The sequence below is a fragment of the Rhodamnia argentea genome, chromosome 9 (genome assembly GCF_020921035.1).
Source record: "Rhodamnia argentea isolate NSW1041297 chromosome 9, ASM2092103v1, whole genome shotgun sequence".
In the NCBI taxonomy this organism is placed as follows: domain Eukaryota; kingdom Viridiplantae; phylum Streptophyta; class Magnoliopsida; order Myrtales; family Myrtaceae; genus Rhodamnia; species Rhodamnia argentea.
This window is the reverse complement of record NC_063158.1, coordinates 12,768,568-12,791,225: the sequence shown is the minus strand read 5'-3', so window position 1 is coordinate 12,791,225 and position 22,658 is coordinate 12,768,568. Positions and strand designations below refer to the sequence as shown.

Below are 22,658 nucleotides of genomic sequence, written 5' to 3'. Positions count from 1 at the left end.
AAAGATGCCACTAGGTCTAAATAAGCCGGCCGTGTGAGGTCTAATCTTTGAAAACATCTTACCAAAAAGGGTTTTTTGATTTGATAAATTCCATACATTTTATTATCCATGCCTACTTTTCCCGCAGGATTTTCTGGTGTTTGATTTACAAAAAAAAAAAAAAATTAGTCAAAGAAAATATTTTTCACCAATGAAAAGAATATCTTCAAAGTGCAAAATAATTTCCCCTTTCTTAAGAGGGGAAATCATTTTCCCCATCTTTCCTCCATGCACTTGTTGGCGTTTCTTTTCTTTTTAAATATTTAAAAAACCTAATTTTTTTAATAATTTCTTATTTTTAATATGTTTGTTTTTGTTCTTTTCTTTTCTTTCTTCCTCTAGCGATTGACAATGCCAGCCATAGGTGAGGGACAAGCCTCGCTAACCTTGGGTGAGGTGGAGCTTAGCCGTGGCCTACGAGCTCGAGCCTTGCTAGCACCTCGCTCGAGGTCGGCGAGGGTCGAGCTCGACCTCACCGGATTGGGCGTTGCCAGCCTTGGCCAAGCTCGCCTTTGGCCTATAAAAAGAAAAAAAGAAAAAAGAAATAAAAATATTGATGTTTTGGTAATTTTCTTTAGAAAAATCACTCAGACTTTTCATACCAATTTATACCAAACGGTGGAAAATATTTTCCTATTTATTTTAAAGTTGTAGCCAAATACCGAAAAATATTGCCATTATCTTGAAGAATGACTCTGAATAATATTTTGAGTAGCGCTTTTTTCGCTCCCTCTTTGGCTACCACGCTCCCTAAGTTAGCGTTTTGACAATAATATCCGTTGTGGGTCCTATCTTTTAGTACATCATACCCACTAACAAATTATTAAATTCCAACGTGGGCCCTATTTTGTGTTTACTTTTTTCTTTTTCCTTTTTCTTCCCTATCTCTCTCTTCTCTTTCTTTGCATGTTGATCATTTTCTTCCTTGCTACCTTCTTCACGTACGTCCTCCACCGCACCTCCGACCCTAAAGGCTTCATTGGCTGCATTGTTCTCTCACTTCTCCACCTCGTCGCTCCTCGCCACCTCGATTTGTCGTCATTGAGACCTACTCGACTATTGTCTACTCCGTCGTGAAGGGGTGGCGTTTTCACCTTAAGAGCATCGTCAAGTTGGTTGCTTCTTTCTCATTTCTCTCTCTGTCTCTCAAGTTCCTTAACTTCATCATAATTAGTTGGATCTTCATCTTCAAAATCATTTAGGCACACGGTGGAGTCGAGCTACGCCTCGTTGATCTTGTGCCCCTTTGTGGAGGAGAAGACAATGGTCAAGAAGGTCTTGATGATGTTGGGTCGAGGCCGCGAAGAGTGGCAAGATGGAGAAGTGAGCAAACGACGCAACTAATGGAGCCTTTGGGTCGGAGGCGCGACGGAGGACCCACTTAAAGAAGGTAGTGAGGAAGAAAACAAGAAACACGCAAAGAGAAAGATAGTGAAGAAAAAGAAAAAAAACAAGATAGTAAACACAAAATGGGCTCATGTTTGAATTTAGTAATCTATTAATGGGTATGATATATTAAAAGGTGGGAACCACAAAGGATATTGTTGTGAAAACACTAATTCAAGGAGTGTGATAGCAAAAAAGGGAGTGGAAAAAGCTCCACCCAATATTTTTTAGAAATGTCTCATTTTTGGGAAACAAATGAAGGCTAAAACTATAAAGGAAATGAGTGAAACCATATGATGGTATTATTTATTGGTCAATCTCATTCAAAGTACATTATTTATAAGCACAGTTATAATGCAAAAAACTCTTTACACATTTATTTTTGGATGGTCAAAATTTAATTTTGGAACAAAAAATTATAAAAAAAATCTAAATTTATTATAATTGTGTTAATTCAATCCTAAATATATCAATTGTGCCAATTTAGTCCTAAATCATTTTCATATTTTGTCAATTTTGGCCAAAAGACATGGACGCCAACTGTTCTATGTAGCACGCTCGAAGCCGACATGATTTTTTAAAACAAAAATTATTAATTTTTTCTCTTTTTTTTTTTTTATTTTTATTGTTAAAGGATGGCAAGATACCGCCAGCCATTGGTCGAGGCCCACGACCCTCGACCAATAGTCGGTGAGGACTACGACCCTCGCCAGCGATCGGGGAAGGCTCACAGGCCCTTGCCCAATGGTCGACGGTCGGCCACTTTAAAAAATAAACAAAATGAAAAAAATGAACCTTTGTTGCCCAACTCTTTTCTTTTTGCCTTAGAAGAATGCTCTTAATAGTGATGTCGTGTCGGATCTTGACTTACTATACTATGAAATTATAGATGTATATGAAAATGTAGTAATAAGAATGAGAGGTGTTAAACTTTTTATCATTCAGGCGTCAAGCTATTTTAAGCCTTGGCTAAACCTTGAAAATCTTAATGCCATAATGCCTTTCATAACCTCCTAGCCATTATCCTACTGCAACAATTCTTGCCAAAAATTAAAGAAATTTCACGTTAATGTCGGTCCTACCACATAGATAGGTCGGTATCATTTTCAACAATTTCTTATCAAAGTTGACCATATGAACTCAATTGGCAAAATGTAAAAATGCTTATGACCGAATTGACAAAACTAAAAGGTTTAGTATTTTTTGGTAACTTTCCCATATAGGTAAAATTGGAAAGTTGTTTTGATACTAGTAGTGAAACTAATAAAAATTCAAAAATTCTTGGTTAAACATATGCAATTGGGTAAACTTATGCCCTGCCATCTAGAGTATAGCGTCACGGGATAAGCATAAGAAAGAGTTGGCTTTCCGGTCCAAAGTATAGTATTACAAAGTAAGCCGCGAGTTTTCAAATCATTTTTTTTTTATATGATCTTTCTTAGACATTTCACTATGTTCAAAGTCTAATGTCGAGCTAACAATTCACGCCTGCTTTTTTCTATTTGGGATCAAATCCAAGCATCGTGCCCCTCTTTTAGGTTCCATTTATTTTGCGGAAAATGAATAATTTTAAAAATATTTTCCTATAAACATTTGTATTGCTTACATAAATAAATAAACCAAAAGTATTTTCATCATCCAGAAAAAATGTTCAGGCATAAATTATTGTCCATAATGAAAATAATTTTAATTTATCAATTATTTTAAGTGATAAAAACGATCATTTTTTAGGAAAATATTCTCCAAATTATTTATTTTTTACAAAATAAACGGAGCCTTAATTTATTGAATTTAGCCATTGCATCAAATTGGATTCTAGAGCACCGTAGAAGAATTTTTGGAGCATGCTAAAAGACGGCTTGCGCTTGTCTTCATTTAACTAGATTTTTGCTCGTGTATTTATCATATGATTTTGAATCTCTTTTATTATTATAATTGAGGTAAAGCAATTGATAAAAGCACTGGTAAAGGGGAAAATATATATATATATATATATATATATATATATATATATAAAATCATAAACTTATTGAATTGGGAATAATTCAATCTTAAACTCTTTAATTATATTAATTTAGTCCTAAATATTTTAAAGAATTTGTGTTAATGTAGTTCATCGAACCAATTTTGGCAGAAAATTACCGATATGGACACCGGCCATCTTATGTGGCATTATTGATACTGACGTGGATATTTTTTAAATTTTTTTAAATTCGTTTAAATTTTTTTCAATTTTTTTTGCCTTTTTCTTCATTTTTGTCTTCTTTTATTTCCCAACCGTGGGTTGGAATTTGAGAGCTCACCTAGATCTAGCGAGAACCGTGAAGCCCTCGATCGCTAGAGTTGTAAAAAAAAGGATGAAAAAAAGATATTGAAAAATTCCATGAAAAGAATTAAAAAATTGTATGGGACAATCAGCGTCTATATTTGTTATTTTCGGTAAAAATTGTTCAGTTTGACTACATTGACACAATTACAAAAAATTCTAAGACTAAATTAGTTAAATTAAAAGGTTTATGACTGAATTTGTATCAATGCAATATATTTTAAAAAAAATTGTACTTTTTCCATTGGTAAAGGTAATGACCATGTGTGTCCCATCCCAACCCTTAGATATTCAATTTTGAAATCGAGAACAAGTTTTGGAAAACACCAATATATATATTTGGAAAATACCAATATGGAAAGGTAGAAAAATGAAAAGACAAAACAAAGAATAACTATTGTAAAGAAAAAAAAAAAGGAAAAAGGAAAATGCCAAAAGGGTAGTCTCGGGAATTCACAGCTTAGCTTCCTTCCATTTAAGATAAAAACCCTAATCCGAACTCGCCGTATAAAAACTGAGTCGATAAGCAGCGCCCTTTCCTCTGGTCTGATATCTTCGCAGCCGACGCAGCACCAAAGATCTTCCTCAAAGCCCTAAGCACTCGAGCTCTCGACTCGACAAATTTTGCAGCTATGGTGAGCAAAGATGTCCTGTATATCTCTCTCTTCTCGTTGAGTAAGAGATCTGCACAACGAAGCATGATCCTGAGGTTTCCATTGATTTGCGGGGACTTCTGTATCTTGAATCCTGCGTTCATATGGTCTGACCGAGAGATGAGATCACGCCTGTGGATAGATCTAGAGCTCGGCTTCTGGGCGTTGCGTGAATTCCCTTAAATTGTGCTTGATATCGCCATGTTCACTTAGTGGAAAAGGTTGGAGCTTGTGAGCCTGTGGCGGCGCCGCCTCTTTGTGCCTCTCAAAATGTTGAAGATTCGGCCCGTCCTTCTTCGATTAGATCTATTCCTGTTCAAGATTTTGTTTATCCGATTTTGAAGTTTCGAACTGGGCGGATCTTAGCTCACCCTTTTTTTAACTAGCCCATTTTCTTCGAGGCTAGTAGCTCGTGGGCAGTTCAAGCTGTACTGGCTCCATCCATTGTAGCGTTTGTTAAAATGGTTTGTTCAGGAGATGATATATGTCGTGTGATTTGTTTCCATTGTTCTTTCGTTGGCTCTTACGTTTTTAGGATGTTACTCGAACTTGCTGCCTGTAATCTTTTTGTGTTCATGTTTTGGTCATTTGATTGGAATTCCATTAATGATAATTCGCCTATTTGTCTTTTTACCCTGTTTTAGTCGAAAAGGAAGGTTAGAGAGCCGAAGGAAGAAAACGTCACTCTTGGTCCTGCCGTTAGAGAGGGAGAGTATGTCTTTGGCGTGGCTCACATCTTTGCCTCCTTTAATGACACATTCATTGTAAGTGTATTGTGGTCGATTTAGTTTATAAGTTTGTTTGTCCCTTTGTACACCCTTGATTGGAATTTGGTTTTCTTGCTTGAACTTCAGCATGTGACTGATTTATCTGGTAGAGAGACCCTCGTCCGTATTACTGGTAAGCAAATAATGATTATACTGTTTAATTTTGGATCCTGTGCAAATCGCGTTTTGTTTTTTTTTTTTTTGTGGTTGTATGCACGCTGAGTAGGATGTCGAACAATTGAAATCCCCTTGTAGGCACAATGATTCATTTCACGTTGTGAGAAGCAAAGAAAATGTTTGGACCAGTTAGGAGTATGGCGAGTCCTGATTTTGCCTCATTTGGTCGTTACATTTTGCTGCGTCAAAATTTTCGCAACTGTTATTTTATGTACAAATGGACTGACATATAGAAAGCTTAGAGTTGGTAAAGTAAGCTGTGGATAATGTAGTTGTGGAAAGGAAAAGGAAAATAACACAAATAAAAGATGGAAGTGGTTGCTTAGGCAAAATTAGGTGATCTAAAAAGTCTTTTCAATAAATAATTCATCACGGAAAATTGTAGCCAAATTACAGCGGCTTACTACTGTTACAAGCTGAAAGATAGAAACTTGGAATCATAAAACAGTATGCATTCTAGACTAGAATACAGTATCCATTCCGAGACTAAGTCCTCTATGATATAACACTTACAGCTTTTCGCCTAATTCTGTTCTCATTTGTTTTATGTTGTCTCTTTGAGTTGAAATGGATGTTCGGGCTCCTAGTCTAATGTGATCATTGAAGAAGAGATGCGCACCCATTAGGAATTTTAGGAGGACAAGCTTGGTTTACTGTAGCTATATTGAGGGATTAACTTTGGGCAAATGATCTATCGCCTATTCCTTTTTTGGAAGTTTTCATGTTTGCATTAAAAAATTTTGACTGCTGTATAATGGCTGTTTAAATTTTCATACAACAGGAGGTATGAAGGTTAAAGCTGATAGAGATGAGTCTTCTCCATATGCTGCGATGCTTGCTGCCCAGGACGTTGCCCAAAGATGCAAGGTTTCTTCTCATTTCTGTTAAAATATCCTGAAAGATTCCCCCATTTACGTAAAAATGTTTCCTGGAGAGAGCATGCATGCATTCTCTCTCTTTGCTCTCTCTCTCTCTCTCTCTCTCAGAGTATTCCCATGCACCCTCGTACTTTAGAGTCATTCTTCTACTTGTAGGTTTTCTCTTCTAATTTTTCTTTGAGAGGCTCCTGTTTGAGTCGATACACTGAACTACATTTTCCTAAGTTTTGTTGTAATTGTTTATTTCCTTGGATATAGGAGCTTGGCGTCACGGCCCTTCATATTAAGCTCCGTGCAACTGGCGGGAACAAGACAAAAACTCCTGGTCCTGGCGCCCAGTCTGCTCTTCGAGCCTTGGCTCGTTCTGGAATGAAAATTGGTCGCATAGGTAAGTCATTATCTTGATAATGTATTCAAAACGATGGCAACTGTTTTTGTACTTGGGTGATGGAAAATCTCAGCTATTTGGTCAAATTCGATAATCACAGTGGTATCACAGTGGTAGGTTGGACTTTTGCAAATCTTTTGAATTAAAGCAGTGAGGGTAATATTACACTGGCCTAGGACAAGCGTAATATAAACTTTGTGCAAGCATTTTCCCATGCAATTCCATAGGAATCTTCTTATGTCATTTCGATCTTGTCTATTTTTACCATCTTTGCACCCTTCTCATGTGTTGTTCGATCTTAACTCAAGTTGTTCATATTTGTCCAGAGGATGTGACGCCAATCCCAACTGATAGCACTCGAAGAAAGGGCGGTAGAAGAGGAAGAAGGCTGTAGGCCAGTGTCTTTCATCTCTCTTATCAGATCAGTGTTTCAGTATCTCATATTAGCTTCGATTCTGGGGTCGGAACAGTTTTGCTCTTAGAAACTATTTTTGTACTTCTGAAAAACGGCTAAGCTGGAATACTTGATTATTGGATTCTCTGGAGATTTATGGCGTGGATCGTGATAGTTGCATTTGAGATTCTTAATTGTGGATTGACCAGTTTCCGGAGGATAGAGTAGGATATATTTCTTTCCCCTGTGGATCTTTTGGTCTCTTCATGTATGGAGGAAAGTTGAATTTACAGTGGCACTGCGAGGAATGGAAATCTTTTCACTACCCATCTTTGTCCCAGGCAAAGATTACATTTATAATTACAACCAAGCTAAGATTAAATTTCGGTGAGGTTTGATTAATATGATCAAACCAAAATAATCTGGAAAAAACCATGCGTAAAATGACATCTTGAGCCTGAGAGAGAATGGCGACTTTCGCGCTCCGTAAAGAGGGAGAGTAGAAATCTCTCAAAAGTTGAGAGATTTCTGCTGTAACTTAAATGGTCATCTAAATTTAAGAACTTACCGAGGGGAGTGTATGTGAAATGATTGGATAAACATTAACGTCATGCATCAATTTACTACGCGAGTCAAACTCGTGTTTCCCGACGTGGTTTTTGAGGAGTTGATTCTCAATCAGTATTTTTTTTCTTGTCAATCTCTGACAGTACTTGAAAAACCACAAGAAGAGTTGCCACAAAAAATTTCAAGTTGGCACATGCATTAATGCTAATTTGGTTCTAAACATTTTAAATTTGGCTATTTTTTTTTTTGGTCCAAGCTAATTTAGTCATAAATACTTTGATAATTTTTCAATTTAGTTATTTCGATCGATTTTAGCCAAAGATTGATGGCGTGGATGTCATCCCACGTAGGACGACTAGCATTGATGTTAATAATTTTTTAATGTTGTTTATAAAGGAAATTGAATATGCTATAATAGTCGAAAATGCTGCTAAAATAGAAGTAGTCTTGAAACTTGAGTAAGGTCCTTGAGCAAGGATATCATGTATTAATTTAAGACATTCCATATATGAGCCTCTTCAAACTCTCGCCAGTCATGGGGGAGGGTCCTAGCCCTTGCCCAAGTCTGGCAAGGACCGCACTGCCCTCACCAGTGGTGGGCAAGGGTCGCAGCCCTTGCCCAAACAGCCACTACGCGACCACCCTTGCTTGTGACTAGCAAGGGCCTCGTGGCCCTCGCCCGGTTGCCGACGACCTCGCTTACGTCTAGGAAGGGCCTCGTGTCCCGTGTTCGACTAAGAAGAAATAAAGGAAAAGAAAAAAATTATAATGAAAAATAGAGAAGAAAAAATAAAAAAAATAATAAAGAAATTAAAAAAATTGGTCACATTAGCGCCGATCGCATCCATATTGGCGATTTTCAAAATAAATAAATTGCTAAATCATCAAAAGGTTTATAATTAAATTGGTCAAATTAAAAGGTTTATGAATGAATTAGCACAAGTGCAATAGGTTTAACACCTTTTTTTTTTTTTGTAATTTTTCCCTTGAGCTACATTTACTCCAAACTAATTTTTCTCTCATAAAAAATTTTGAATTGGTATACCCGTGCCACATTTGGCCCTTTTTAACTTCCTTCAAATTGCTTTGATAAATTCCCGATGTCGAATGACACGTGGCAAATCCACGTGGAAATTCATGTCTCTCTATTGCTTCATCTAGCCATCATTCTTTCAATTTAGACACATTCTCTCTCTCACTCAAAGCATGCTCTTCATCGTCCACAGTCCTTGTCTAGGCTTCGGAATTCGTTCAAGCAATACTCTTCTTCGTCGAGCACACTCTTTGTCAATCTTCTCGTCTTTGATTGTTTTTCTCAGATTTGTTTGTCGAGCTCAAAAAATCCTAAGCACTATGTATGTCGAACTCGATCTTCTGATCTTTGCTACTTGTCTGTTAGAGTTTTTGTTTTTTTTCTTTACGCTTGGTTCATAAAAAGTCGAAATTTACAGTAGATTTGCTAGCAATGAGCCTCTATGTTTCTCCTATTCCATATTTCAATCGATTAAAGATGCTCTTGTTAAGATTCACCATTTTGTTTTCTATTGATTTGATTCCTCGTTTAATTCATGTAATTCCTCTTCCCTGATTTAATGCAAGACTTGTCTAAACTCGAAAACAATTCACGCTGGGTCAGATGTGTTTCATGGAATTGTCTTGGCATGGTGGTACACTAGACAATTGAAGAAATATTGAGGCTGGCATTTGCATTGGCAATGGTTATTTGCTGTTTTCTGCTTATAATTCTTGGTTATTTGTAAATTTGTCAAACCGGAGAAATCGGATTGGATTTGGATCAGGTCAAATATAGATAGGTTCAAACATACCCATTTAACTCATTTATGAGTCATTTATTGTAATGCAAATCTAGTGACCCATACCAAACCCGATCCATATTCATAAAACACTTGCATATTTAATCAAATCTAGAAAAATTCATACCCAAACTGATGTGAGAGTGTGAAGCGGGTGAACGCGAGATTGAATGATGGTGAGAGAAAATGAAAAAAGAGTCATAGCGATGAGTTGGGATTAAGTAAACTGTAAACCCATTTATGATCCATTTATTGAATGTAATTAACCAGTAATAACAACTTAGCTCACCCAGTATGATTTAAGAAATGAGTTTATGACTCATTTTAATAGGCAAAAGTATAGCATGAGTGCCAATATTAGCGTATGGCGCTCACTTTAGTGTCAATATTTTTTTCCGGATCACTTAAGTGTCAATTTTTTTGAAAAACGGTTATTTTAATGCCAACTCCGGCAAGATTCGCCAAAAATTCTACATGAGGTCCACGTGGCTCGCCGGAGCTTCCAAGTCAGCAATAATTTAAAAAAAAAAAGCAAAGAGTTAAAAACATTAATAAAAAGTCAAAAAAGAAGAAGAAGAAGAAGTCCGGTGCGACGGCGAGGGCTATGAGCCAGCAATTGCCGGCAAGGGTGGGGGATGGCCGAGGGGGGTCGCCTAGCCTCGGCAACCCTCGCCGAGGCGTCGCTAGGGTCAGCGAGGCCCAGCCGTTGTTGGCCTCGCCTAGCGACGGCCAAGCCTTGCCGAGCCATTGCTAAGCGAGGCCGGCTGCGCCTAGCCCCGATGAGGCCTCGGCAGGCGACCCCCCTTGGCCATCCCTAGGGGTGAGCGGTTCTAGGTTCCTTACAGGTTCCACCTAGAACCCGGAACCTACTCGTCGAAACAGGTTCCTCATTTTTTGGAACCTGGAACCTACCCGTCATACCTTGGAACCCGGAACCTACCCCGTCACAAGTTCTAGGGTCGGTTCCAGGGTACCCGAGAACCTATCAATTTTTTATTTTATTTTATTTTATTTTTTCATTTTTGGTTAATCAAAATAAGAGTGAACGATACAACATCTAAAAGAAAGTGGAGGTGAGTGGTTTTAGGTTCCGTACATATTACATTTAGAACCCGAAACCAATCCATTGGAACACGTTTATCATTTTTTTTTAACCTGAAACCTAAAAGTTTGTTTGGCTCCAAATTATACACTCAATATCAGACGCAATAGAACATTGCAGGATCGTGCAAAAACACATACCAAGAAAAATATAAAAATTTATTTCAAGGTCTAGGGTCTAGGTTCCGGGTTCCAAGTAGTGGAACCTGGAACCTACCCATTAGAACAGGTTCCTCATTTTTTGGAACCTAGAACCTACCCTACATACATTGGAACCTGGAACTAGACTGGATCCTACGGGTTCCGGTTCCGTGTTCTCGGCTCTACCCCGGAACCATGCTCACCCCTAGCCATCCCCCATCCCTCGCCATTGCAAACTCACGGTTCCCTTTATTTTTTTTTAAAAATAATTATTTTTAAGTTGAACAATCCACGTGGACGCCACGTGGGTTGATTTTTTTTTTAAAAAAATTGAATCGTAACATAAAAAATTTAATAAAAATGCCACATGTACTGTTTGACCGGAATTAGCACTTAAATAATTATTTTTGGCCGGAATTGGCAACTCGATGATCGTTTTTTCTCCGATTTGGCACTTAAGTGATTCGAAATAAAAATATTGGCACTAAAGTTAGCGCCGCACATAAATATTGGCACTCATACCGTACTTTTGCCATTTTAATAGGTCTAACTAATAGTATTATTTAGATTTGGTCTTTTTTTTTTTCAATCGTGACACCAAGTAGATGTATGCACTGAGCATGATACATCTATAACAGAGCCATTGCTTTACAAATGAAGCAAAATCGGAGTGAGGATGATTGGCTACAACTAAAGCAACAAAATAACAACTTGCAGGTAAAAGTTGCAAAATTTGAAGTCCATGAGAAGATCTATAATAGAGCCATGGGAGTGACATGTCTCCACTGATGTTGTTCAAGTTGGATCGAAGAACCAGACATTGCTGGCCTTAGTTTTGGAAACAATGTCGATGCAGGGATGCCGTGATGCAGGCGAGCCGTTCGAAAACTATGCTACCTTCGAGGCCTAATCCGAAGCACCCGTCTGAAAACGGCTGCCAAAAACTTAACGAACATGATGTTAACGAGTCAAGAACCTGGATACCGACACCTTTGGTTCGAAAGTTTGCAGGGACGGTGTTTTCTGGTCTAAAAATATGCTCCTTTGGTGTCGCGACGATCAGCGCATTTGAAGGCCTTGATGTCGTGCACAATGCCGGCCAACAAAGCTCCGAATGCCATGATTTCCATGACGACGGCCAGAAAAAGATCAAAAAAGCTCAATTCATACTAGAATAGACACGCACAAGCTTTACAAAACAAGTTTTACATCAGATATCCCACTCTCTCTGCAAATTCATCGTGTTGCTTCACTTTGAGATTGTTGAGTTTGACAGGATCTAGAAACTTGGCTTGAAACATCCATTGAGAGGTTTGCACCTCTCGACGAATTTATTGTACTATGTTACTATTACGAATCAGAAAATTGGGAAAAAAAAAAGAACAGAATGATATTTTGCTGATCATGGTGGATTGAAAAGTGCTCAAGAAAATTAAGTGTTTTATCCTCAAATATGAGTTTCCAGTGACTTCAGATACCACAACCTTGGAACTGTGTATCCTTGACAAATAACAACCTCAACAATTGCATTACAATTCACTAACTTCGACTTACAACGTTGGAAATTTTCTATATAGCGGCCGGTGTACTTCGTGACGTCTCCAAACTCCTTAACTCTGCCCAAGCGAAGTGCAATTGTAAATTCGCCGAACATCTACAAGAGAAGAACAAACCAACCCTCCTAGTTTGTACGTCAAAATAGATCACGAATCACATGAAAAAGCCTAGATGAAGCTAAAAAGGTGACTACGCTCCCACCATGCCCACTCTATTACTCGGGACCCAACTATTTCTCCCAATCTAAATGAACCTTAGGATTTGATAGCTATGGTTGATTCCATTTATTCCTGCTCTCGCTATCATCCTAAGAATTAGGAATCGCTCCTTATCTGAGCTCTCTATTTGGTCCTACAATTACTCCCCGCCCTTATCGGATTGAATTGATGCGCGGTCCACCACTTTTCGCCATGTTCGTTCGCAAATGACATACCTACCGAGAGATCTCCTTTTGAGTGGCTATCTATTCGACAAATAATGTAGAACCACATACTAAATCAAACACAATATTCAAGCCCATACAAATCTCTCTCTCTCTCTCTCTCTCTCTCTCTCTCTCTCTCTCTCAAATAGAATAAGTCATATGTATTGATGGGTGAGGTGAGGTTGGTTTCGGTTATAGATTGAGTTGGTTCCGTCATAAATGGATGAGTTGTGGTTGGTTTCGGTTATAGATTAAGTTGTTAAATGAGTTGGTTGGGTCACAAATGAGTTTTTTAAGTGTTAAATGGGATCACAACTTATTTAGACCTAACCCACTTCTATGACTCTCTTCACTTGGCTTAAATATGGAAATGCCTTAGCAATATGGGTCTGGTCGGGTATGAGTTAGGTATGGATCGACTTCGGTATGGGTAATTAAATTTGCATTACACTATAATGTGTTAAATTGGTCAATTTGAGTCATACCATTTTTACCCGACCCACCCTTGGTCTAGCTTAGAGTTTAATAGGCTAAAATCGTGGGCGTAGAGAGACCGATTCGGTGGCCACATGAATAATTCCAAATCATACAATTTGTGAGCGAAAAGCTCTGTTTTAGCAAACATAAGAAAGTTCTATACATGGAACTTTCTTATGTTTGCAAAATTTTTCAACCAATTTTAAACCTATTGTATGGATGTTAATTCATTCATAAACTTTTCAATTTTATCAATGTAGTCCTAAATTTTTGCGTCAAATTTCAATGTTATCCCTTTTTTCACCAAAAATCCTGACATGGTGAATATGGGAGTTCTGAAATCTCCCCTCGCAAGTTTCTCTTTCCACTTCCTTGTTTTGTAGTTTAAGTTTTTTGCCCTTTTCTTCCCTTTTGTACTCTTGAAATTTGTATTGTAACTCTACTATGTAGTTTTGACCCCCTATGTGGTGTCTTCTGTGGGAGCAGAAAAATTCGGAAGCCAGACTTTGAACATTGCATATCCCGCAAGCAGCACATGATACGGTTAGCACTATAGCTTAGGGAGCACATAACAACACTTCTAGAGTAGAAATTTGTTTGGTAACATAACTTCTGAAGTAAAAATCCGTTTAGTTACGTATTTTCATTTTTCTACTTCTGAAGAACTTTTTGGCTCAAGAAGTAGTTGGAACCATTTGAAGAAATAAAAAAAAAAATTCACTTTTCTCCAAAAGTAGAAAAGAAGTCGATTTCTAAGGAAAAAGGATTGCCATGCGCGCCCTTACAAGACCAAGTGCACATTGGATCTCTATCATTCAGACTTGCGGCAGCCTTAGCAAGTGCAAACAAAAAATGATGCTTTGCTTAATCGTAGGCGGGCGGCCGCGGAGGTTTGGCGACCCCAACCACCGCCATGCAGAACCCTAGGCGAGCACTCACCAAGGTTGCATGACACGCCAACGCATCCACCGGCTGTAGCAAGCGGCGAGGGACTTGACTCTCGAAAGTGGCGTCGGTGTTGAGCTGGTGTTTTTTTTTTTTTTTCCTTTATAATTTTTTTTTTCATATTTCTAAATATAGTTAGAAATCACGCAGGATATCACAACAACATTACTTACTAAGTCCGTATTTCATTTTTACTTTTTAAATGGATAAATAATTTCGAACACAAAATACATATAGTTAGTTTGACGACCAAATTGCCAAAAAATCAATTATCTAAGAAAGAAATTGAATAAAATTTAAAAAAAAAATGAAATGATACAGCGTTACCTTTATCCCTATCTTAAAAGAACTTTCCAATACAAATAATTGTATCGGGTGGAAAGCGCCCTAAAAAAGTAATTGTATTGTACCATAAGATTTGTTCAATGCGGTCCTCAACCTAATTTCAAAGTGTAATGTTGTTTCTAAAATTTTAATTCGTCCAATGTGCTTTCTAAACTTTTGGTAATTTTCAATTTAATTCATGAACTATATGAAAATGCTCAATGTTGTTCCTGAACTTAAATTAATGGAAGGACAACATTGAATAATGGAAGGACAACATTGAATATTTTCATATAGTTTAAGGATCAAATTGAACATGCATCAAAAGTTTAGGATCAAATTGAACATGCATCAAAAGTTTAGGGACCGTATTGAACAAATTTATACTTTAGAGATGACATTGCAAATTGGTTTATAGACCATAGTGTACACATTAAAAATTTAGGGATCTTATTATATAATTAAGTGAAAGTTCAGATCGTGTCATTCTCCCTAGAAAGAAGGCACTTTGCAATCCACCTTGCATCACAAGAAATCGACTCACCCACGTGTGGGGGTATGTTGGTGCCCCAACAAGGTACGAGACAAAGCCACGTCAGCTTCTCACAACGCTTTTCAACACAAAAAAGGGCGAAAATAAAAAAGAAACAAAAAAAAAGGGGCCACTCATAAGACATCTTCCTTAAACTGCTTCGTCTAAGGCGTCATTTGGACCTTGGGATCTCTCCGACGTAAAGCAACTAGAAGGTATTCCTGTCATCATGGAAGAAAAGAGATAAAATCGGCAATTGGGGTGCATGACGTGCGAACATCAGCACGTTAAAATAAGGAACGCATCCAAGCAATCCGCCGAGTTATTAGACGGGCGCTGGAGGCTCCTGTAGAAGCAAAAGCTCCTTTCTTTAGTGAGGTAGCCTTTCAACTATGACTCTGTTGTATCGGCAGCCTACCTCTTTCATTTTCATCTACAAAGGCACAACCTTAAACAATTACAATTTCTTTAAAAAAAAAATTACAATTTCCTATTTTTTCCTCCAAAAATTATTCAATCTTATCCAAATTCTAAAATAAGAAAAGAAAAGGGAGAGAATTTTTTTTCTTTTTATTAATTTAATTGACAACAACAATGTCGGGTTTTTTTCCAATTTAATTTTTTAAAAAAAATATTTACAAAAATATTTTTTAAAAAAAATATTTACAAAAATATTTTTTAAAAATAAATATTTACAAAAATATTTTTTAAAAATAAATATTTACAGATTTGGGCCTCGCTCGGCACTTGGGTTGTCGAGCGAGGCCCGCTTGGCAGCCCACTTGCTTGGCAGCTGGGCCGCCGATCAAGGCTAGGTTTTTTTTATTTTATTTTTTATTTTTATAATTTTATTTTTTAAGTATTTTAATTATTTATATTTATAATATTTAGTTTATTTCGTATTTTTTTAACATGTTCATATTTATTTTATTTATAATTTTTTTTGCGAAGCTTATCTTTATAACATAATTAGTAATAATTAATATAAAAAATCATTAAGATCTATAATTCATAAATAATGTTGTAATTATGTAATTAATTGAAAATATTCATAAAATAAAATTGGTAAGATATATGAAATTAAGGAGGATGAGGATCTAGATGTCATTTCGTAAATATTTTTTTAAAATTAAATTGGAAAAAAAAACCCTTCTTTTGGCATTTTCCCTATATTTCATAAACAACAAATTTTATCGCCTTTTGTACTTTTGCCAGAGTGATGCGGAATGTATTAGTAGTGCGTTTCTAGATGGATTGGACAGACAGAAATCCAATCGGAAGGCGAAACGGTGATGTGTTAAGAATCGGCGGATCGGGTCGACGACATCGAATCGGACTCAAATTTGGTCTGCAGAAGCGAAACGACGTCTTAATCAATATTTACTGCCATTGGCTGTGATGAACGATGGATTTTTGCGATTCGGGATCGTCTACATGAGTTTTCCTTTTTTTTTTTAGGATTTTCAGGATTTATTAATAGCAATTTTTGCGATTCGTGATCGTCTAGATGGGTTTTCGATTGATTAATTTATAAAGATATTGAATTAAGAAGGGGGTTTCTTAATTTCATATATCTTACTAATTTTATTTTGTGAATATTTTTAATTAATTACATAATTACAACATTAGTTATTAATTATAGATCTTAATAATTTTTATATTAATTATTACTAATTATGTTATAAAGATAAGCTTCACAAGAAAAAAATTATAAATAAAATAAATGTAAACATGTTAAAAAAATATGAAATAAACTAAATATTATAAATATAAATAATTAAAACACTTAAAAAAAAAAAAAGCCACCTTGCTCTGCAGCCCAACCGTGAGCAAGTGGCTGCTCGGCGATTGGGCTGCCGAGCGGGCCTCACTCAAGAACCCAACTATCGAGCGAGGCCCAAATCTGTAAATATTTATTTTTAAAAAATATTTTTGTAAATATTTAAAAAAAAATAAATTGGAAAAATACCCGACAATGTCCCACACACATCCACCCAAATCGATGCCAACAGTCCCCACCAAAGAATCCTACGTCACTGAAAATGTCTGTACATTTTTAATAAGAAAAGAGAAAAATTAAGTTCATTTGACTGAAACACCCTCGAGAAATCCAACAATCACTGTACCGCCCAGGGACAACAATTCGGCGCGGAGGGGCATTTTCGACCTTTTGCTCGGGTCAACGCAGGGAGAGCCGGGGGAACTGAGCGCATCGCACGGACAGGGAGACCCTGCAACCGTCCTTGGGGCAGATGGTCGGGACATACGTGATCTCGTCGCAGCCGTCCGTCCGGTCCCGCTGGAAGTCGACCAGCGTCGCGAACATTGCGATGAAGAGCATCAGGTGGTTCAGAGCGTACCTCTGGCCCACGCACTGGTGGGCCCCGGCCCCGAAGGCCAAGAAGTTCCTCTTGTAGACCTGGTCCTCCCGCCGCTCCTCCGAGAACCGGTCCGGGTCGAATCGGTCCGGTTCGGTGAACCCCTGCACAACTCGGGGACGTCAATTTCCGGCATGCCACGGTAACGATGTCTGTCTAGCGTGGTTTAAGGTCGCTAGAGAAAATCCGACACTAACATGATAACATCACAACTTGCACCAAATTGACGCGAATTAGTAAGTTGACCAATCCATTGAATAATATAAAAGAATTCCGTCAACGGTGACTCTAAAAGCACTTGTTAATTAACTGATTAAAAATGTTTTTAAATTCTTTTCACGTGTCATGTGTAGTCGCTCATCTTGGAAAATATAGTACTCCAGTTTAAATATGCGTAATATGTATTTTGGCACATTTTTTCGCATGATTCTAAGATCCCGTTTATTTCACGAAAAATGATTAATATGAAAAATATTTTCCCAAAGACAATCTTTTGTGGCGCTTAGAATAATTAGTCAATTGAAAATGTTTGCACTTTCGGCAACAATTTATATTTGAATATTTTCATGAACGGCGAAAATATTTTTCCTTGTTTTTTAGAAAATAGTTTTCGAATCACTCAATTTTCGGCGAAATAAATGGAGCCTAACGTGAGCACGATGATAAGACCGGCACTAATAGTCTTGCCTGAAAAGAGGATTCGAACACCGAGGGAAAGACGATGGTGCCCTTCGGGACCATGTAGGTGTCGGTCAACGCGAACTCCTCGCTGGCGATGTGGGGGACCATTGTTGCCGGGGCCCGGTACCGTAGGACCTCACGCGCCACCGCCTCCGTGTACCTCATCTCCCTCAGCTGGTCGCTGGCGATCAATGGGTCCGAATCCGGCAACCAGATTCCGGCAACCTCTTCACGCACCTGTCGCAAAATGAAGAGTGGGTACAAAAATGGTTCAATTAGGCTAATAGTAAGATCAAAGATGGCTCAATTTGTTTTTGATACCGAAGCTATTCAAATTTTATGTAATCAAACCAAACCAAAGTTTGACAATTCAAACCCAAATTGGGTATCTGTCTTACTAACTTTGTCACACCCCCAAAGAAGGGTAGTATTTATTTTTCTTATTTTTTTTTTACGGTAACTGTCTTTTTGATCTTTTTAACGTTAAGACTCTGAACCAAAGAAGGAAAGAAGCTAACCTTCGCAAGAACCTGCGGATGCGAGTCAAGGAGTGTGACGGCCCACAGCAGCGACGAAGTGGACGCGTCCTGAGCCGCGAACAAGAAGTCGAAGAGGTGGCCGCCGATTTCCCTGTCCCCCGAGTGCGGCGGCAACTCCTCCCCCGCCTCCCTTGCGGCGCCGACCTCCCTCGCTGTCTCCAGCATCCAGAAGTCGATGAGGCAGCACGGCTCCTCCCCTCTCTCCATCCTCTCCTTGCTCTTCCCTGCGCACTCCGCCAGTGTCTCCACGAGCCGGTCGACGGCGAGCCTCGCCTCCCGGAAGGCGAACCCGGGCAAGTCGAAGGGCAGCGTCATCAGCCCCACGTTGAACAGGTTGTAGTCCACATTGAACCTCTCGCGAGCTTCTCGGCTCAAGTACGGCCCTACCATCCATTGAAGTGACATCAAGTCAGGACCAAAAAAAAAAAAAAATGGTTACAGGCACTTGCTGCTGCAATGTCATTATCCATGTCCGCAGCAGAGACATATTCAAAAGTTTAAATTACGAGGGATAAGATTAAAAAATTAAAAATACAAAGTTGGCAAACTTTTAGCTCGAGGGCAGGACATATACTGTTGCATAAATTTCATGAATCACCTGCAAAGACAGTCTGGGAGGTCTCAAGGTTCATGTCACGGGCGTGTAGCCGGAGCACGATGGGCTTTCGCGGCTCACCCGCCTCCGCCGCCGCCGGTGGCGAAGAAAGATCGACCCATCTCTTGAGATGCTTGAGAATTATGATCTGCTGGAGGGAGGTGTAGGTGAAGAGGGCCTTGGGGGTGAAGTTGGGGGCGATGCGGCGGCGGAGGTCCTTGTGATCCTGGCCCATCATGTAAATCAGGTTGTGCTCGCCAAAGAGCTTCTTGCCGAAGGGGTGGCCGACGAGGTGGAAGGCGTCGGGCCGGACGTTGGCGAACACCCGGTGCGACAGCTCGGAGTCGCGGACGAAGAGGATGAAGCGGCCGACGACGTAGTTGGCGGAGAGGCCGAGCGGGGACGAGGCGGCGAGGCGGGACTGGCAGTCCCAGAAGCCGGTCGGGTCGGCGACCAGCCGGACGGCGTTGCCGAGGAAGGGGAGGACGAGGGGCGGGCCGGGGAGGGAGCGCTTCTTGAGGAGGTAAGAGACCTGCTCGAGGAGGACGAGGAGGGCGAGGAGAGAGAAGAGATGGGGTGCGAGGGAGGAGAGAGAAGCGAACAAGGAGGAGGAGGAGGTCATTCTCTCTCTCTCTCTCTCTACTTTTGGGTGCTTGAAGCAATGGGCGGTTTTATCGTTTGCGACGGCGACGGAGTGTATATTCCGGTCAACCGTCGGAAGGATGTTGGATTAGAAGTGTCTAGAAGAAAAGTGGAGAGAGAGAGAGAGAGAGGTAGCGCGGAGATATAATTAGGACGGCGGACGGCGGAGGGGTGCCAACTAGATCAGCTAGGTGGGGACGATGGCGTGGCAGGTGTCTGCAAGTCTTTTTCCGGGGCACATCTTTATTTATTTTATTTTATTTTTTACTTTTTTTTCATGTTATATTTATAATAATATTTATTTCTAACGTTTATATTTATACAACTTTATAAATATGACTTTTTTTCTTTTAAATCTTCTTTTTATAACATAATTATTAATAATTAATGTAAAATTTATGAAGACATATAATTAATAAATAATTTAATATTTATGTAATTAATTTGTTTAGTATGTGAATAATTAACAGATATAGATAAAATAATAGATAAAATTGTTAAAAAAATAAAAATAAAAATACATAAAATAAATTGGTAAGATACATAAAAATGAAATATCCAGATTAAAAGAAAGTACAATAGTAAATAACAATCCATGAACTGAAAAAAAAAAAAATCCGGCAAATAGCAGTGTAATATTAAACCCGCCAAGTGACGGAGACAATCCGATTATGGAACAGGAGAACACATAGGAGGACGATATCATCATCCGTGATACTTTTGGGTTGCGGATGATGTCATCTTAGGACCCAAATTGCTTAATGGTATCCGACGCATAAACAAGAGCAAAGCGAAGGGGTTGCTTGAAATGTTGAAGCCCTGGCGATTGGGCTACTATCGTCACGCCCATGCTTGGTCAAGGGTGTGACTGGGCTAGGAATGTTTGACTGAAATCCCTTTACGAATTTAGTTTGAAATGTTTTACTGTACATGGAAAATAATGAAATGATCGAAGAAAATAAAAAAAAATTTCTTTTTAAACGTTGGAAAATATTTTCTGTTTTATTTTTAGATTTCAATCAAACACAGGAAAATACGGTCATTTTCCAAAATTGTGATATTTTCCGCTAAACAAACGGAGCATATATATATATATATATATATATATATATATATATATATATATTAATATTTCTCTAGATATGATTGAAAGAACATACTAAGTTCGAAACCAATGTTGATGTCCGTCTGGGAGGCTATCAAGATTAGAATCGTTTTAGTCACCACGAACAGAATTTTCTAATGAAAGAGCTGAAATATCTCCCTTGCATGATTGTCAGTTTTTTATGCTCATCACATGTTCAAGTTGCTTAATGGTATCCGACATCAGCCATAACCCAAAAGTATCATTGATGATGATGTCGTCTTCGTACATGGCCTTCTGTTCCGCAACCGAGTTGTCTTCATCGTTCGGTAGGTCTAGTATTACACTGTTTATTTGCAGAATTTTTTTTTAGTTCATGAATTGTTATATACTATTGCACTTTCTTTAAATCTAGATATTTCATCTTTATATATCTTATCAATTTATTTTATGCATTTTTCTTTTTATTTTTATTTTTTATCAATTTTTTCTATTATTTTATCTATATCTATTAATTATTCACATACTAAACAAATTAATTACACAAATATTAAATTATTTATTAATTATATGTCTTCATAAATTTTAAATTAATTATTAATAATTATGTTATAAAAAGAAGATTTAAAAAGAAAAAGAACGTCATATTTATAAAGCTGCATAAATATAAATGTTATAAATAAAGGTTATTATAGATATAAAATGAAAAAAAGTAAAACATAAAAAAATGTGGCGTTAAAAAATAAAGATGCATTTGCGCCTCCCACAAAGGAGCACATGCCCTATATTGGTAAATTTTTTTAAAATATACGTAAATTGGTAATTTTTTTTTATCATATTATGGAAAAAAATGCCCTTTTTTTTTCTTAGGGGGCGGTGAATACCGGGAACTACAAGGCTAGGGATGGTTAACAACGAAAGAGACCATCGTCACCTAGTTAAAATTCATCGAAAATGTCCCTTCATGTTGAGGCACCCAACTTTGTAAGGGGAGAAAGGCCTTGTTCTACCTAACAACCCAGGATTTTCATGAAGCTTCTTTTCCGTAGATATGTAGTTTCCGGAAACAAATGTTGCTTCCACGTCATTATATAGAAACATGAAAAAGAGACAAAACTATAGAGTGATTGGAATTACGAGATAATTTTGAGGGTTTTTAGAAATTCCATGCGATCTATCTATGCTAAGTTGAATTTAGACCCGTCAAATTGCGTCATGTGTCCATTTCTTAACCCATACATGTTGTTCTTATATGGGTTAGGTTTATTCAATAAATGAATCATGAATTGATTTAAACATAATATGAATCGTAAATGTGTCATAAATGGGTTTATAATTTACTTAGACCAAAATTACTTGTATGAATCTCTCTTCATTCTCTCTCGCTCTCACTCGATCTCTTGCTCACTTACCGCGCACACTCATCTCGGTTTGGATATGAGTTTTTCTAAATTGAATAAAATATGAAAGTGTTTTTTGTTAATAATGATTTGGTATGGGTCACTAAATTTGCATTGTAATAAATGGGTTATAAGCGGATTAAATGAGTCTATTTGGAGCAGACCATCCATGACCCGACCCGAATCATTCATTAGATGGGTCTAGTTGAATCCAAGCGATTGAAGATGGTGGATTGGATCCATGTGTTTGTAGAACGTACAGACATGTATACATCGATTTTCTAGTTGGATGAGACAACGAGGAAACGAGTTCTCAGACAGCCAAAATACATTCATAGTCTATGTACCGGAAATAATTATGTTTAGCTTCTACAGCCTTGTGATCTGCCGGGCCAGCTTGCATTATGGATGTTGTAGTTGTAGATCCAACTGCTTGACTTAACGACAGT

General features: G+C 38.0%; 2 protein-coding genes across 3 annotated transcripts; one reads left to right on the top strand and one right to left on the bottom strand.

The window, feature by feature from the left end:
- The first annotated feature begins 4,284 nt into the window (after positions 1-4,284).
- On the top strand, positions 4,285-7,202 carry LOC125316713 (40S ribosomal protein S14-3). 2 transcript variants are annotated; one of them, XM_048285795.1, is made up of 6 exons: positions 4,285-4,386; positions 5,049-5,168; positions 5,259-5,304; positions 6,130-6,215; positions 6,485-6,614; positions 6,941-7,202. In XM_048285795.1, the coding sequence occupies exons 1-6, from the start codon at positions 4,384-4,386 to the stop codon at positions 7,006-7,008; spliced, it is 453 nt and encodes a 150-aa protein (XP_048141752.1). In that variant the 5' UTR covers positions 4,285-4,383; the 3' UTR covers positions 7,009-7,202. The 2 variants fall into 2 exon arrangements, with proteins under 2 accessions (XP_048141752.1, XP_048141751.1); XM_048285794.1 differs by lacking the exon at positions 4,285-4,386 and adding an exon at positions 4,851-4,868.
- Positions 7,203-17,029: 9,827 nt separating this feature from the next.
- On the bottom strand, positions 17,030-19,853 carry LOC115731219 (cytochrome P450 710A1-like). Its single transcript, XM_030661857.2, has 4 exons — positions 19,087-19,853; positions 18,468-18,871; positions 17,956-18,186; positions 17,030-17,372 (listed from the first exon to the last, which is right to left on the bottom strand). Exons 1-4 carry the CDS (start codon positions 19,703-19,705, stop codon positions 17,070-17,072), a joined length of 1,557 nt encoding a protein of 518 aa, XP_030517717.2. The 5' UTR covers positions 19,706-19,853; the 3' UTR covers positions 17,030-17,069.
- Positions 19,854-22,658: the final 2,805 nt, after the last annotated feature.